Source organism: Seriola aureovittata, chromosome 21 (genome assembly GCF_021018895.1).
Source record: "Seriola aureovittata isolate HTS-2021-v1 ecotype China chromosome 21, ASM2101889v1, whole genome shotgun sequence".
In the NCBI taxonomy this organism is placed as follows: domain Eukaryota; kingdom Metazoa; phylum Chordata; class Actinopteri; order Carangiformes; family Carangidae; genus Seriola; species Seriola aureovittata.
In genome coordinates this window covers 3655158-3671358 of record NC_079384.1, presented here as the reverse complement: position 1 = coordinate 3671358, position 16201 = coordinate 3655158, and the positions used below count along the sequence as shown (strand labels likewise).

The 16201-nt window shown below is 40.7% G+C and overlaps 4 protein-coding genes and 1 non-coding gene across 5 annotated transcripts; 1 reads left to right on the top strand and 4 right to left on the bottom strand.

Annotated features, from left to right (window-relative positions):
• Positions 1-2739: 2739 nt before the first annotated feature.
• On the bottom strand, positions 2740-5097 carry LOC130162925 (hemoglobin subunit beta-like). Its single transcript, XM_056366823.1, has 3 exons — positions 4886-5097; positions 4523-4745; positions 2740-4282 (listed from the first exon to the last, which is right to left on the bottom strand). Exons 1-3 carry the CDS (start codon positions 4975-4977, stop codon positions 4154-4156), a joined length of 444 nt encoding a protein of 147 aa, XP_056222798.1. The 5' UTR covers positions 4978-5097; the 3' UTR covers positions 2740-4153.
• A 1744-nt stretch (positions 5098-6841) lies between these two features.
• Positions 6842-8910, top strand: hbae5 (hemoglobin, alpha embryonic 5). The gene is made up of 3 exons (XM_056366824.1): positions 6842-7428; positions 8106-8313; positions 8715-8910. Exons 1-3 carry the CDS (start codon positions 7334-7336, stop codon positions 8841-8843), a joined length of 432 nt encoding a protein of 143 aa, XP_056222799.1. The 5' UTR covers positions 6842-7333; the 3' UTR covers positions 8844-8910.
• On the bottom strand, positions 7864-7957 carry trnai-uau (transfer RNA isoleucine (anticodon UAU)). The gene is made up of 2 exons: positions 7920-7957; positions 7864-7899 (listed from the first exon to the last, which is right to left on the bottom strand). It is a non-coding gene; the product is annotated as a tRNA-Ile (tRNA).
• A 147-nt stretch (positions 8911-9057) lies between the features above and the next one.
• aqp8a.2 (aquaporin 8a, tandem duplicate 2) lies at positions 9058-11867 on the bottom strand. The gene is made up of 5 exons (XM_056366353.1): positions 10915-11867; positions 10575-10701; positions 10245-10459; positions 9394-9528; positions 9058-9286 (listed from the first exon to the last, which is right to left on the bottom strand). Exons 1-5 carry the CDS (start codon positions 11172-11174, stop codon positions 9241-9243), a joined length of 783 nt encoding a protein of 260 aa, XP_056222328.1. The 5' UTR covers positions 11175-11867; the 3' UTR covers positions 9058-9240.
• Positions 11868-12845: 978 nt separating this feature from the next.
• Positions 12846-16157, bottom strand: aqp8a.1 (aquaporin 8a, tandem duplicate 1). The gene is made up of 5 exons (XM_056366782.1): positions 15699-16157; positions 15381-15507; positions 14952-15160; positions 13819-13953; positions 12846-13037 (listed from the first exon to the last, which is right to left on the bottom strand). Exons 1-5 carry the CDS (start codon positions 15968-15970, stop codon positions 12995-12997), a joined length of 786 nt encoding a protein of 261 aa, XP_056222757.1. The 5' UTR covers positions 15971-16157; the 3' UTR covers positions 12846-12994.
• Positions 16158-16201: the final 44 nt, after the last annotated feature.

Genomic DNA, 16201 nt, shown 5'->3' with positions numbered 1-16201 from the left:
CAGTGCGGGCTCTCCGGTGGCTTGCAGATCCTCGGGCTGCCAGAGGACGCTCGGACCACCAGGCTGAAAGTCTTCATCCTCCACTTCTCCCCGGAGAGCTTCACCAACTACACCCAGGCTCAGATGGGCTTTGCCGTCCGGCCGCACCCGACGGAAGACAACCTCTCCGGAGGGTTTGCCGGTGAGTGCTGGGGATGTGCCTGAAGCTGAACCAGTCCATCAAAGTGGATCGAGAAAAGCTTAATTTCTTTATGCTTCATTTGAACATTGCGACATCTACTGGCCACAATTTAAAATACATACACAAACATTTGTATAGTACAAATTAGATATCAGTATAAGGGAAACCATGATTGTATTTTTATTCCAAGCATATATTTATAGTAATTACTGTAAAGGCAATCAATATCTTTTCTACACATCCAATATATTAATATCAGTCAAGTTAGGCATAATATTTGTGTTTTAACTTATTTGAAAGTTCTTAGTCTAAAGTTCATAAAGATGTGGGTTGCCAGACTGAGGAGCGTGTAAATCATTTCATTCCAAGTGAATGTGGGAATCCTGAAACATGAGTAATTGTCTCTTCTTGCTCAGCTTTTACATATTTGTGTTGTTTATTCACAGCTATACATTTACACTTTTTCCTCTTAATTTTGTGACTGCAAACTACACACTGGTCAAGAGTTTTAGATATGACCCGTGCTCTTATCCTGGTAGAGATTCAAGCAGCTATTATGACACTTAGAGAGCTACAGATGCTGACAGGTACTTGGGATAACAGAATAAATAATTGTTTTATTTTGGCACTTAAGATTTTCATTTTCCTTTTGTATTCCTCCTTTTTTTTTCTATAATTGTTTGTTTAAGATCAGAGTCATATCAGGGGCCTCTGGAGTCTCAGAGGAGCTGTCCGTAGACTCGGTGTCAGAAGAGGAATCAGTGGAGTCGGAAATAAAGACTGTGACTGTAAAGATAGAGACAGAAGAATATGAGGAGCCTCTGAGCTAAAGTTGTGAACCTGAAGACCTGCCTCTGCAGCTTGACAGACAGCAGGAGAAGGTGACGAGGCATTAGCCATGCTGCTGACAGCCAAGCAAAACAAGGTAACTCCAATTTAAGTCCTGATGCTATTTCTAATCATATTTTCCATAATCTACTTTGCAAGTATTTTCAGTATTCATTAATCTGTCTTTTTTCTCCTCTTTGTTTTTGGTTTAGTTCCAGCTGTTTATTGCGGTGTTGCCTGTTGGAAATGCTCCTTTCAGGGGTGTCTGTTTCCCTTGTCTCAGAGAGGAGGCATTTGCAGTAATGCAATACTCTTATATACAATGATCACGTAAGAAAGAAAAAAAACTCTTGCTCATATATTTTTAATGCCACACATAAAGAAGTTGTAACTTTCTGTTTTCCTGTTTAGAGCCCCATATCATCAGGAGAGCTGAGACATGAGAGGCTGCAGGGACACGTATGTTACTCTTCAGACTGCAAACAATGCAATTCATATGTTCACCTAAAGCAACAATATGCAACAAAGCAAAGACACTAGCTCCTAGCATCTGCATTTTAGCCCACAACGGCTGTGGGTTCAGAGGTTTTTGGTCAATCACATTAGCTGAATGCTGACTTGACATGAGTCTGTAGTCGCCACTTCTGGCTGCAGAGGCCGCTGTTCACCAAGAGTTGCATTGTCTTGCTTTGAAGTAGATGTAACCTTCCACTATTGCCTGTATTCACCTTTAGAAATGTATTTTTTAAGTGCAGGTCTTGTTTTCAAACTTGGTTTAAAGAAAATTAACAATGTTACATACTGAACTGTCTCTGGAGCTGAAATGAAGTTGTAATAAATACTGAGCTGTCGCTCGTGCTTAAATAAATGTGTAATAAATTCCGGAGCTGTCTCTGGTGCTGAAATCAACTTTATAAATGCTGAGCTGTCTCTGGTGCTGAAATAATACACATGTGATGCTCTCGGGAAAGAAGCATACTTAAGACAACCTTGGGATCTTCTTATTTCCTAGTTTTTCCATTAAGAACTCCAAACCATTAACATCAGAATTACTGCATTTACCACAAGAAGATTAGAAACCGCAAAGACCAGTAAAATCAAACACACACTCGTGTAATGTGACTTATGCCTACGTGATTGTGATTTTGTGGAAGCATGATTCAAATATGCTTAAACATTTCATTTTGCCTTGGCCGACTGCAAAAATAAAAAGTGAAATGCCAACTAGTCCTCAAGTCCACCTTCATGAGACGTTCAAATGGGGCCACCTGCTGGTTTCAACAGGAAGTTACACGCTGTGACTTACTGCTACACCACCTTGTCTGGGTGTATTGATAAATTTGAAAAACAAATCTATGGCGGCCGGGGTCAAGAAAATATTGCTGATTTTGCAATCAAGTATTGAACATTTTGATTTTAATGTCCATCAAAGTTTCCATGGGCTAGTTAATTAGAATTGAATTAGGTTTTAGTTTTTGAATTGTTTTTGTTTTAGTTTTACTTTCCACTAAGACATTTTTCTTTCATGAAGTCAGCTTTCTCAAACCTCTCATGCAGCCACAAATCATTCGGTGGTGAGAGGAAAGCACAAAGAAAAGATGGTTTAAAATAAAATGCATCAACATTCAACATGGCAGATAATATGTCCAGCTCTCTCTGCCTGTTGAAGTTAATGATTCTAGTTTCTTCACCTTATTTGTTTTTCTCTCGTGGGTCAGGTGTCGTGTGGCTTTGACCGCCATTCTTCACACTGAGGCTTCGGGAGGGTCGGAGCTCTTATCGGCTTTGAACTGCAGTCTGAGATAGTCGAAATGTGTGGTGAGTTCACGTGATCCCCTTTGTCCTCAGCTGACCCTGAAAAACACAATAAGTATGAGGATTCCTTCAGTCTGCATATACAAAGAGCCTGCGCCCACAGTCTCTAATCATTCTTATCATTTTTTAATAAAAGAATAATTTGTTAAAAATATTCTGAAAAATAGCTCGTTCCAAGAAATGTGATCTAACAAGTGAGAACACCTTGAGAGGTTTATTTGCGCAATAAAAAACATACAATGCAATGTAAATATAGAAGAAACAAATACACATTGTCCTAAAAAAACAAACGTAAGATAAAAAAAAATTAAGTTTTCTCTTGCCCAAGTTTAGAGAGATTCTCATTTCATATTTGAAATGTTTAAATATCATATTTAAACCTAGACACAAAGAAAAGTCATTACAGGTTGAGAATGACTCGTGAACTCTTGTGAACTCTGGTTCTCGAGAGTTCAAACTGTGCAGCATCGAAACAAGTTTAACTTAACATCTAACGGTTGATTTAAAGTCCTTAGCTGACGTTGATGTTAGTTACACCTTCAGTTGTTTCTAATTCCTCATATTTTAGCGCAGTGATATTGAATATTGGGATGAATGACATGGTGCTTTCTACAGTAGATGTGATATTGGTGAGGACGTGATGCATATGGAGGGGTGTTACCTGTGTGGACGAGTAGTTTCATATCGTCAACTCCGTAGTATCTTAGGCTTTACCGCTATGATGCGCCCTTTGACCTCATACCGATCCTCCAATATGTTGCCTAAAATCAAAGTTAAGTCCGTTTAATTTTTTCTTGTCATCTGAGCCAGTACAGTGAATATTAGGTGGATTCGCTAATATAACATGAAGGAAAAGGCGACGTTGTCTTCTGCAAGGCATTCCAGTTCAATGAATAAATACAGAACCTGAACCACAGTAGCTTACACGTGAATAATTTAACATTAAAAACTGACGCTGAGATCAGCAGAGGTTCACTGTTTGAGGCCCCCAATGGCCCCTCACACTGCAATGCAATGACAACTATAAACCCCCTTAAACCTCCAATAAAGACACTATAAATCCTGTCAGTATTACAAAGTATCACTAATCTGATATATATATATTTGATTTTGATAATGTTGAATTAGTATTATGGCGGTTTAGGGTCCAGCCATTACCAAAGCTATGGCTGTGCGTAATTACGCACTCATAAAAGAAGAAATGGCGCAAACAAGTGGGTTCAGCTTTGCTTTAGTGGGCTTTTATTTCTTCATGAAGGAGACACATAACACATGTGAACAGACGTTAGAGATCTCCCTCGGGTGACCAGGGGCGGAGGCTGCTGGGGTTTAGTGGTACTGCCTTCCCAGAGCGGACACCACCACGACCAGGAACTTCTGCCAGGCGGCCTGGGTGTCTGGGGTGAAGCCGGCTCCCATTTTGGCGGCGATGACGATGGTCAGACAGTCAGCCAGCAGCTGTTCAAAGAGGGGGGTCATTTTATATTCGTTTACGTGGATTTGTGTTCATAAGTGAATTTAGCATCATGGAAAAGTTTTTTAAAATGTTTGTGCATAAGCCAAGATTTAAATATGAATCTGCTCCCTTTGATTTTTCTGTAATATTTTCTGTGGTGTAAAGCTTTTTTTTTCTGTGATGATAAAGTGAAGTGAAAGATTTTGCATTAGAGAAAAAGTTTCAGGATGGTGAAACTTTACCCTGAAGTTGTCGGGGTCGACGTGCAGCTTCTCGGAGTGCAGCACGCTCAGCTCGGCGTAGGTGGCCTTGATGTTGTCCATGTTCTTCACAGCCCGGTCCAGACCGTGCAGCACCGTCACTCCATGGGCTGCGATGTTGGGGTTGGTCTTGATGGCCTCAGCGTTGTAGAGGTTTCCGAAGGAGCCGAAATACCTCTGAGTCCAGGGGTAAACGATCAGACACCTGCGGGGGGGGGGGGGGGGGGGGGCAGGTGAGAAGTTAGCAGGGAGTTGGAGGATGAAAGAATTCTCAATGCATTTTTCACAAAATGTGGCTACAGGCAAATGATTGCAGTTGCATTTGAAGAGCAATGTTGTCCGTACCTGCACAGAGCCTTGGGGCCGATGTCGTTATAGTCCATGTTGGCAAAGATGCCGGAGATGATGCCGCGCTCCTGCTCAGTCCAGTCAACCATGGCTGCTCTTGGTTCTTTGTGTTCAGGCTTAAAAACAAAAACGCTGAATAGTGCAACTGTCCGAAGAGCGTTTATTTAAATGTCTCCGAGCCCCCCCCCCCCCCCCGCCCTGAAGGAGAGGACGGCTGTGATAGGCTGGAGATGAAGCGTCTCAGATAAACCGCAGAAGTCACCAGAAGTTTCTGGATGTTTTGATATTGGTTTGATCGCATTACAGATTTGTATACATGCCAAAAAAAAAAAATTGGAGTCAATGTCGAGCGATATGAGCACAAGTCAAATTTGAGAGGGCGATTACTTTTGCAAGATGCAGCTTTACGGGGCGATTAGAAGCTGTTAGATACAGAGTCAAACTACAGACGGATCAAGTCTTTGTGCATGTGAAGGAAAAACTGCAAATTAGAACATTTAATATATTTATTCAATTGTATTTTCTTGTTTGAAATTAATACGTTTCCAAACAGAATTTCAAATCAGGACAAACTGAACATTCAACTGTTTAAATTCAGTTTTTGGCAAAGTCTTTGCAGCCTTCGCTCTGCTCCTTTAACCTCATTTAACTGGCAGCACAGGCCTTGTGTTCTGCACTACAAGAACCAGAACTGAACCAGAAACTACTTCACCGAGCTCTTTTAGCTGTATTATTGCACATTAAATCATCATTTATTGAAGTTAAGGCCATAACTTTTCCCTCATAGGGAAACCACATTATTAATGCATTCATTATTTGTTAAAATACCAACTTACATGTGTTAATATTTCAGTGAAAACAGCCTGAGAAACAATGAATAACAAGTGTGAGAATCCAGATTTATTTCAATATAAATATCAATATCCATATTAGTCTAATATTTGTCAAAGATTGTAAAAATTAAATAGCTGAATTGCATTTATTGCTGTATATCACAAACATAAGAGGCTTAAAAAAAAAATCAAATATAGGCACGTGTTCTTCTCTTAAATCATGAAAACCAACTTCAGTGAGTCTGAATTTTTAAATGTGAGTAAATTGAGCCAAACGTGCGTGTTTGCCAGACTGTGGCGGAGTGTCGCGTTATCTCTGAAGCCACACTGGCGTTATCTGCAGCAGCGCCCCCTCCACCCACACACTCGCTGCCCACATCCACAAATGTTTTGATTAAGAAAATACTTGAGCTCGGTGATAAAGGTTTGGAGCAATATTTCACCCCCATGATAGGAAACACATTAATGACCAGAGCCAAAAAAAAAAAAATGGTCGAATTAAAAAAATTCAATCACTGATAAATCTTGTATGATTTACACAGCTGCGACATGATACGGTTGTATCTGTCTTTTTTTAAATTGATTTCCTAATGCAATAATTAATGCGTTGCAGCCTGCTGTGGTTAATGTAAAATACATGTTTATTAGCCGAATAGTTTTGCAGTCCTTTGTTTGCAGCATTTCCAATCTGTCATCTGATTTTCTGAAACCTGTATCCTTAAATGACCTACAACATTTTTCTGTCTTAATAAATAAAACGCAGGTTTTTTTTTAATGTGGGGATTAAACAAATCCCCCAACATGCACCTCGTGGGTCAAATGTGTGGATTTGGTCTGGAACCATAGAAAAAAAAAAAACAAAAACAGAATTAAAACCTAATATCTTGTGTTTGGCCTGTGTTGGAATCAAAAACAACACTTCAAAAACAAGCTCGTCAACAGAGAGTTCTCACTCTGTACGAAAATATTGAACTTTCCTTCTGTGGTGCAAGAGTTTCTGCTGACTGATATTTGGTGAACAAGCACCCAAAGGCCTTTAGCACGTGGAAATGTAAAATCATGAGTTTTTTGCTTACGCAGTTTTTTTGTTTTTGTTGCATTTTCATCTGAGCTTAACTTGTTTCAGGTGGAAAATGTGTCTGAAAACTTAAGTTGGGTGTTTAGTCTTGTAAATCCCTCTGTGCACGTGTGAGCTGCTAATTTGATTACTATTACTATTTTTCCCGCTCTGTTTTATGTCTCTGAGTTTCTGCACCTGACATCTCTGCTCCTGACTCCTGTGACCTTAGATGTCCTCCCGGTGAACCCTGCCTCACCTCTAACTTCTATATATCAGACCGTACGATCACATGTGCAGACTCTTGCACTTGATACGTAAATGATCTTATTTTTTGCCAACTGACGCCCACGATGTGTCCAGCTGATACCACCTCTCCGGCTGGCATCCGGCCACTGAAGGTTCTTTTGGGCGTGGATGAAGGGGTCCCATCTGCGTCAGGGGACGCGGTTTGGCATCCGTTCCCGTGGGTGGGACTGCGGAGCCAACTGAATTTAAGTAGAAGTCCAAACTTACCGGGCATCGCCATCAGGTAGAGAAAGAGAGAGAAGCAACATGAGTTTGACTGAGAAAGACAAGGCTGCAGTCAAGGCACTGTGGGGCAAAATCTCCAAGTCAGCAGATGCAATTGGAGCTGATGCAGTGAGCAGGTGAGTGTCCTGTTTACCTGTATTTCAAATTAAAACCAGAGATAGTTTATGCCATGTTTTTTTTTATTCTTTACTTTGATTCTGCAGACCTCATATCACGGCTCTTGTTAATGGAGCATCGGTGCAACAAAATCTCGGGTCCAACCTGTGATATTGTCTCACTTAGGAAAACTTATTAGGTGAATTATGTTTCTTTGGTGACTGCTTCACTTAGATTATCTAGTAACAACGTGAAGTCAAACCAAATTAACAAAAAAGAAAAAGTGATAATCCTGTGCATTGCTCGTGCGCTCTAAATCATTAGATTAATTTGAGATCGTTAAGGAGTAAATCATCGTAGTCATTAAACATATTTTCAGACCACAGATACAGGATGGGCAGACAAGGATTTACGGTAGTGTTTCTTTTTTGTAATTATAACCAAAGGAAACCCTATGCTCCAGGTGAGGCTCGAACTCACAACCTCGGCATCACTCCGCTGGATACTGCCTTATAAGTACCGCGCGCTAACCGATTGCGCCACTGGAGCACACACACTGTCAAAAGGCAGTACAGAAAAAGTGATTAGAAGTCGCAATACCGTCGTTAATGTAATGAGTTCAGTGCTGTTGCTTTGTTTTACGCTCAGCTGACTCAGCTCTCCAACACACCACTTCACTTTCCCTCCATCTCCACAGGATGCTCAGCGTCTATCCGCAAACCAAGACCTACTTCTCCCACTGGCCCGACCTGAACCCCGGCTCTGCATCCGTGAAAGGCCACGGAAAGAAGGTGATGAGTGGAGTAGGTCTGGCTGTCTCCAAGATCGACGACCTGACCGGCGGCCTGCTGGAACTCAGTGAGAAGCACGCCTTCCAGATGAGGGTGGATCCGGCCAACTTCAAGGTGAGCCAGGGGTCACTTACATCATATGCACATCGGGATATCATGATATCAGTTTTGTGCTAAAATCATATTCTAGTAGTTACTTTCAAATTTTGCAAAAGTTATAATCTTCTCTCACTAACATTTGTGCGCACCTTTACGCGCGGGGGAGCTTGGTTTACGCACAAATTACGCATGAGTGCTTGGGAGGGGAATATATTTAACAAGCCATTCAATTTCAATCGCAGTTTTAAGTCTTAATTTCTGTTATACAACCGAAAGAAATCTGATAACAGACTGAAATGTTCCAGACACATATTGGGATTTTACTGTTGTTCTATTGAAATTATCTAAATTGTTAAGATCGATCTTTGCAGTGGAGACCAAATGTTTTTCTATGAAATTGTTTCCTCTGTCCACAGTTGCTGTCCCACTGCCTTCTCGTGGTGATCTCCATCATGTTCCCTAAGGAATTCACTCCTGAGGCCCACGTCGCCTTGGACAAATTCCTGTCCAACTTGGCCCAGGCTCTCTCTGAGAGGTACCGCTGAGCGGGGGATGCGGTCTGCAAAACACGACCATTTCACCAATGGTGAAAAATGAAAGAATAAATAGCATGCCGCCAAAAACTCATGCAACGGTGTCTTTTATGTCTCCTGAAATGTTTTATCACTTCAAACCTGCACAAGGATCAGCAGCCTATAAAGTCTACAGGTAGTTTTTTTTTTGTGTGTGTTTTTATGAGCAAAGGAACAAATGAAGAGATCGACCATGTTCCATCTTTTATTTCATACAGAAAAATCCACACAGTGATCATACAATTTGACATAAAAAGAAAGAAAACTACACATTGAGAACATGACATTATGACATGATTCAAAACTGATGACCGGACAGACATTGTTCACAGGTTTATTGTCGCCTGGGCAATAAACAGGCTAGAAGGTGTTATGATTTCATAACGACTCGTAAATTATTATCACCGAGTATGAGCCTGAAATAGAAGAAAGTGAGACACTGTAAGTCCTCTGTTTTCTCTCACGTCATTTTATTTATTCATTTATTCAATCGCAACATCCAGTGATACCTGGCTTCTCTTACCTGAGCAAAGCAGCAGCCACCAGACCTCCTCCTATGGGTCCGGCCCAGTAGACCCAGTGGTAGGTCCAGTAGTTTGCCATCACAGCCGGACCGAAAGCCCTGGCAGGGTTCAGACACGTCCCTGATACATCACCCCTACACCGTCAAGAAAAGCAGGCGACATGTTAATCATTAATATGATTTGACGTTTTTGTCTGTTAAAATCTAAAAACGTCTTTGGTGACTCAACTTTAGCAGTAAAAACGACATAACGTTAAAATGTTATAGTACAATCTATAATAATGTGGTTATATAAAAAATATATTCATATACAGTCAAACTGAGCTAGATTGTCATGGGTACACATTTGATCATTTTTCTGGTGGTAGGATCAGAGATATTGATTAAAAAAAGATACCTATAATATGTAATAATAATATTATTATAATAATATTATAATAAATATATAAATCAATCTATAAATTAATGATTTAATGATTTAATTAAAGTAAGAAAAAAAATAGAATTTATGAGGGATTGACCCCTGAATTAAATTATATTAGATTAAATTAAATTAACCTAAATTCCTGTTTGTCTCTGATAAGATGAATGTTAAAGAAATCTCAAATTTTTAGTTTGTAAAAGGTCAAAATTCTCATCTCATTAATCTGATTAATTTTTTTTAATTTTTTTGGAAACATTTTACTTTGAAATAAATGTCAGTCATTATCATTTGGCTGATAATATCATGACTCTGGGCTGAAATGATCTCGAAGTAGTAACTGACTTTTTGAGGGGGAGCTGGTCACTTTTAAATCAAATTGGGTGTAAATGTTTAACACGGCGCAGGCTCAATAAACCCTTTATCTCACCCTGCCAGGATGCAGATAATGACGGTGCAGCCCACCAGGAAAGGAGCCATTGGGGTTTTTGTCTTCTTGTTGATTGCCACCAGCAGCACCACCATGGTGACCATGCAGGTCATAGCCACCTCCCCAAAGATGGCCCCGGACAGCTGGCTCTCTGACTTGAGGATATCAAACGCTGCTCCTGTGGCATTGTGATAGCGCTCTGCAGGGGTCATTATCTATAAGACACGGATAACACTTTTAATTACCTTTCATATGTTAGTGCACAAAAGAGCCTGAATATACATCCTTGCAGAAGTGTCACTCTTAGTATGTGGTTCATTCTCCAATGACCTTGGACATTCCAGCTCCAAGGACTCCTCCAATCAGCTGGCTGACAAGATATGGCCCCACCATCATCAGCTCCATGCCCCCGCACAGGTAGATGGCAATAGTGAAGGGAGGGTTGAAATGGGAGCCACTGGAAGGAGGGAAAGAAGCGACAAAGGAAAAGTTGAAAGCAAAATTGGAAGCTGGTTTTAAGAAGATGCGATCAAGCGAACTGCACGAGACCCTTTCCACTCCATGTATGAGTCCTCTGAACGGCCGAGGTTGATCATCATGTGGCGAATAACACAGCAATACTCCGAGTGGAAATGCAACAGCAATTTGATTCTGTTTTTTACTCTCTTACCTGATGTTGTCCATGACCGCCACCATCACCGCCACAGCCAGCCCGTGCACCAGAGCCGGCTGCACCCGTCCAGCTGCTGGCACGTTCTCGATGACGGACACGCAGCCAATGAAAACAAAGAACATGGTCCCCACTATCTCGGCCAGGCAGGGCTGGAACAGCGTCTCATATTTGTTGGGGGGTCTGGACACAGGTGGTTTCTTGCCTTTCTCCATAAGAGTAGAGTCTGTGTCTTCCATTTCCATTTTCTCAACTCCCATTTTTTTTTTTTGCTCCCCTCTCGTTGGACTCTACCTCTGTTCCAGGGTGAACGCTCACAGATGGCTCAGAGATGTTGGTGCTAGCCTGCCTGTGTACCTGCAGCACTTAGACCGGAGCCTGTCTGCAGGAGACTATATCAACTGCAGTGCGCAAGGTGATGTGGTTATTTATAATCATCACCTGCAGCTGACACGCTGAACTTGAGTTGCACCACACGTCATAAAAGAAATCAAAGGTGAAGATTCATTATGTCAATACAATCTCTCTCTTTGACACCTGCCAAGCTCCTTGAAAGCGACCTCAAATTGACCTTTTGTAAAAGGGATGATAGGGTGCAAAAGGCATCAGCCGTTCAAGGTTCAGCACAGTCTGTCTGGTCAGGACGTGTCTTTTATTCATCATCACCATTATTTTATTTTATTTGGATGCAGGAGTAAACCTGGAGCAACCCGTAGTAACCTACATAGATAAGATAACCCTTGACCAAGGACTTTACACTGTTGTAGGTTCGTGCCGTCGAGCGCTTTCCACTCTACACATTTACTCTGCACAAATGAACATTATATCAGACTGAGTGTTTTCACATTTGAAAGTATATTTTCCATGTACATTTTCCAGTATTAGACTCCAGTATGATTTTCAGATCCTGGTACTTTACTTGCATGTTTCCTTCTATGCTGAGAGAACTATTGTTTTACACCACATTTATTTAATCATCATCATCATTAATTTATTATTCCTTATTAAAATAAAATACATTGTTTGAGATCCAGTTGTTGTTGTAACTTTATATTGTTGCGGTGTACGGTATGTATCATACGACAGTCCTTCTGCTTCTGATACTTTAGAAACATCTTGCTGATATGTTTTACTTCTATGCAGTGCTTTTACACTTTTACATTATAGTGTTGCTTTTTTTTTTACTTAAAGGGTCTCACCATACTTTTATCACCAGTGATGCCTAATAAGGGAATATTTTTTGTGAGAATGGTGTTGATCCCTTTGGGGTCATAGAGGCCAAACTCCGTATTTTATGATGGTTCGTCCCTTAATTTGTCAATTTGCATTTAAACGTGTAACTTTTAATTCTTATTGCAGTATTTTTTAAATAAGCTGCTGCTGTATGTATATGATTTTATCCGTGACTGCATTACTTTATCATACATCTTTAATGCAGCAAAAAATATTACATGCAGTGTGTGATTGTTTCAGTCTTGCATACTAAGTAGTACAACCATTATCATCCATTTTCCAGGATGCATATAGTATGTATAGTTTTGAAATACTTCTGTTTTAAACAAAAAAAAAGAAGCTTTTCATTGTAACTTACTGCCATGTTTTAGTTGATTGAAAGACACCAGTTTATGATTCTAATCTAGCTTTATTGTATGGTGTGGTGCCCTGTCCTTGCACTCTCTTTTAAGTAATAAAGCTATCAAAGCACGGTTTTCCATTCAGGACTTTGACCCAAACAATGAGTACAAAGAGACTATAAATAGATAATTATAGATAATCATTTGTATGAAATTGTAGGAGATTTATGACCAAATGTCTGTGGACTTTTTCCAGCCGACATCAAACATGTTAAGTCCAAATTTGGAGTAGCGATCAAAGCCCTGTCATATCATCAAACACTTTATTGAATGGTGAAATACAAACATGTCATTGCCAACAGTAACAGCTGATCCAAGTACAAATACATTTGCACACATTTTGCTGACGAATTAAAAAATGTTCTAATCTAATAGTTGGAGAAATGTTCGTTAATGTCAAAGCTGTCATCAAGTCAGTAGGATTTTCCTTTCTCTCTTTTAGATATTCACTTCAGTACAACCCGAGTTTTCTGGTCACCAAACAACAACCTGCAAAAAGAAGCGATACTTCAATTACTGGTCTATCATGACGGCACCGCACACGATTCATTATCAGGTTGAGAACATGATGGATCACCAAACGGGCACACTATTACCACATAGCTAACGTTAGCATTAACAGCTGTTTACTTACCAGTCTAGAGGAAACGTTGAAATTTCAACATCAAACTTCATTCCTTTACTCACTAAGAGCTGTCTCCAGTAAAGTAACGCCAATGTTATGTTCTTTTATTCAAGTTAGCATGCTAATCAGTTAGCCCCAGCCCGTCTCGTCTTATCTGCCCTGAAGACGTAGCATTGCTCAGAGGGCGTATTATGACCTCTTGTCTTATTAAACGCACCGATGGCCGAAGCTCTTGTGAAGCAACAATCACCACCCCTCGCTCCCGGCAGGAAACCATATTTGGCAGCAGAGAAAACTTACAAATAGCCCCTTTAAAGGTAACCTGTGGGGTTTTTATCATGGTTCGGATTCAGCAGTACCAAAACGCAATGTGCATATGCTTGAAGTCTTACAAACATGTTGCATTTTCTTTTGCACAAAACATTTGTAAAGCTTTTCTTTTTAAATATTTAAGATCCAACTCATAACAACATTGCTCCATAGCAACACCAGTGGTCATAAACTCCACAGGGAACCTTTAACTGTCATCACCAGCTATTTCTGCATATAACCTCCTTAAGGTTTTATTGTGTTCAAAAACTGTAGAAAGCCTGTTAAGCAGCATCTGAATCTTAACCTACCAGTGTTTCTCTGACATATACACACCTGATGAAGCTGACAGTGAGGAGTGCACCGCACGTGGGTCCAACCCAGTAGATCCAGTGATGGTTCCAATGGTTGGCGACCAATGCAGGACCGAAGGCTCGGACAGGGTTCATACAGCCTCCAGAAACCATCCCTCTGAAACAACAGACAGCGCAGGCCGACACTGAAACACCAGCTACTTTCAAAATGTTAACACACTTTTTGTCTATAACAAATAAAAGTTGATAAATAAAGTTCATTCTTACGCTAGCAAAATAATTTTATGCTTTTAATGTTAACAGTGCAGTGTGCAGAAACACACAGTATTACCTGAACAGTATTCAGTGTAATGAACTGTAATATGAAGACAGTCTGGAAAATAACTAAGTACATAATATTTTTTTTCTATAGTTAAAATTCAAATTATCTATATAATTATTAAAAAATAAACTCAATATGATGCTTTGTACAACAGTAAAATACTGCTTACACATTCATGCATCAATAATAACATAACCAGGAATTAAATGATGATAACATTGCACTCAAAGGGACAAACTTTGGATCAAGTGGAAACACAATCAATCTTTGCTGTTGAGTGATGGTTACGTGAAAACTGTCCCTCGACAGATGTTAAACATTAAACTGACAGTGAGCCAGCTCGGTCAAGGTAATAAATAAAACCTTTAATGAATGTTGGCATCCATCTGATAAGTGATGATATACACACGGTAGAGGAATGTTGTCGTCAGAGCTGTAGCTGTCATTATGTCATCTGTATTTTTTTCTGGGGATCTAACTGAACGCCCTGGAGGAGTTCAGATGAATCAATGATTGATCGGTATGTCGCCACCTGGCAGCATGCAGCAGTCAGTTCATGTCTTCATTTCAATGGACTCATCATTTTCTTGTATAAGTATTTCTCTCGAAAAACAATCTATATATCTGTTAAAAAAAGGAAATATAAACAAATTTCCTTATGTGACGACATGCATCAGGTACAAGTAAATACATATACAGTTTATATCTTTTTGCTCTTGTGACCTTTAGTATGTATGAAATCCTGGCTGCTGTCCAGGCTGTGAGAGGACTGGGAGTGACTCTCTGGCCCTCAGCACCAATCTACTGCTACTGATTCCTACTGAGCCACTTACCCGGCAAATATGTTGGCCGTCACAGTGAGGCCGATGCAGAAGGGAGCCCACGGTGAGCGGGTTTGCCTGTTGACGGCCCCCATGCACACCACCGTGGTGAGGAGCAGAGTCATTATCACCTCTGCCAGCGTGGTTTTACCCAGATCAGTGGTGCCGGGGTGAAGGGCTCCTCCGAGGGCAGCGCTGTAACTGCTGGTGGGGCAGATTGCCTGAAAGCAGAGCGAAATGAATATAAATCATCCAGTGCACGAGGAACATGACTGGAGAGAGAATGGTTTTCACTTTTAATTATTTATTTCTACCAAACAAAGTCAGGATTAAAGGTTTATTATCGAACATTTTAACATTCTTACTATACAAGTTAAAACTTTAAACCTTTTTTTTTTTTTCAATTCTGGCAGAAATGAGCTTCCATAGATATTTCCTTACCTTGGCTAAAGAGGCACCAATCATCCCTCCACACATCTGAGCCAGGATATAAGGCACCAGCCGGAGCAGCTCCATCCCTCCACACAGGCAGATGCTCAAGGACACGGCGGGGTTAAAGTGCCCCCCACTACAACAAACATAGACAACTTAACTCTGTGTCTCTGAGCTGATAACAACAACATGAGGACTTTGTTAAATCAAGACTAAACTAAAACATCATGGAGACCTTTCTAATATTGTAAAAAAAAAAAGCTCACAAAGACAAAGAACACTGAGCATTCAGAACACATAAAGACACTGACTGTCATCAGTTTTTACCTAATTTGTCCAAACACCGTGATGAGCACGGCCAGCACCAGCCCGTGTGCCACAGCAGGCTGGAGGACGCCACTTATTCCCACGTTCCCCACCACAGACGCACAACCCACAAACACGAACAGGCTGGTCCCGAACAGCTCGGCCAGACACGGCTGCACATGCTGCTCATACAAACATCTCTTCTTGTCCTCGTTGCTTGAGCTTCTCTCTGCCTCCTGAGCTTCCAATCCACCGACCGTGAAGACCTCTGCTTTGGTTTCTGTCCCGGACATGTTGATGTTTCTTTTTCTCAGGATCACTTGTTGCACTGGTGGACCGCAGCCTGCACTGGGTTTGTCTGATGAACGTACACTTATGTATATAAGCCATTCTTGGGATGATGCATAAAGGACATACGCACATCCACATTTTTTTTCTGCGATGCCACAACTTCCTGCAATTGTTTATACTCCCCAGACTGTTGGCACTCCATCAGTGGAAGCTCATAAAATGATTAGTACTGT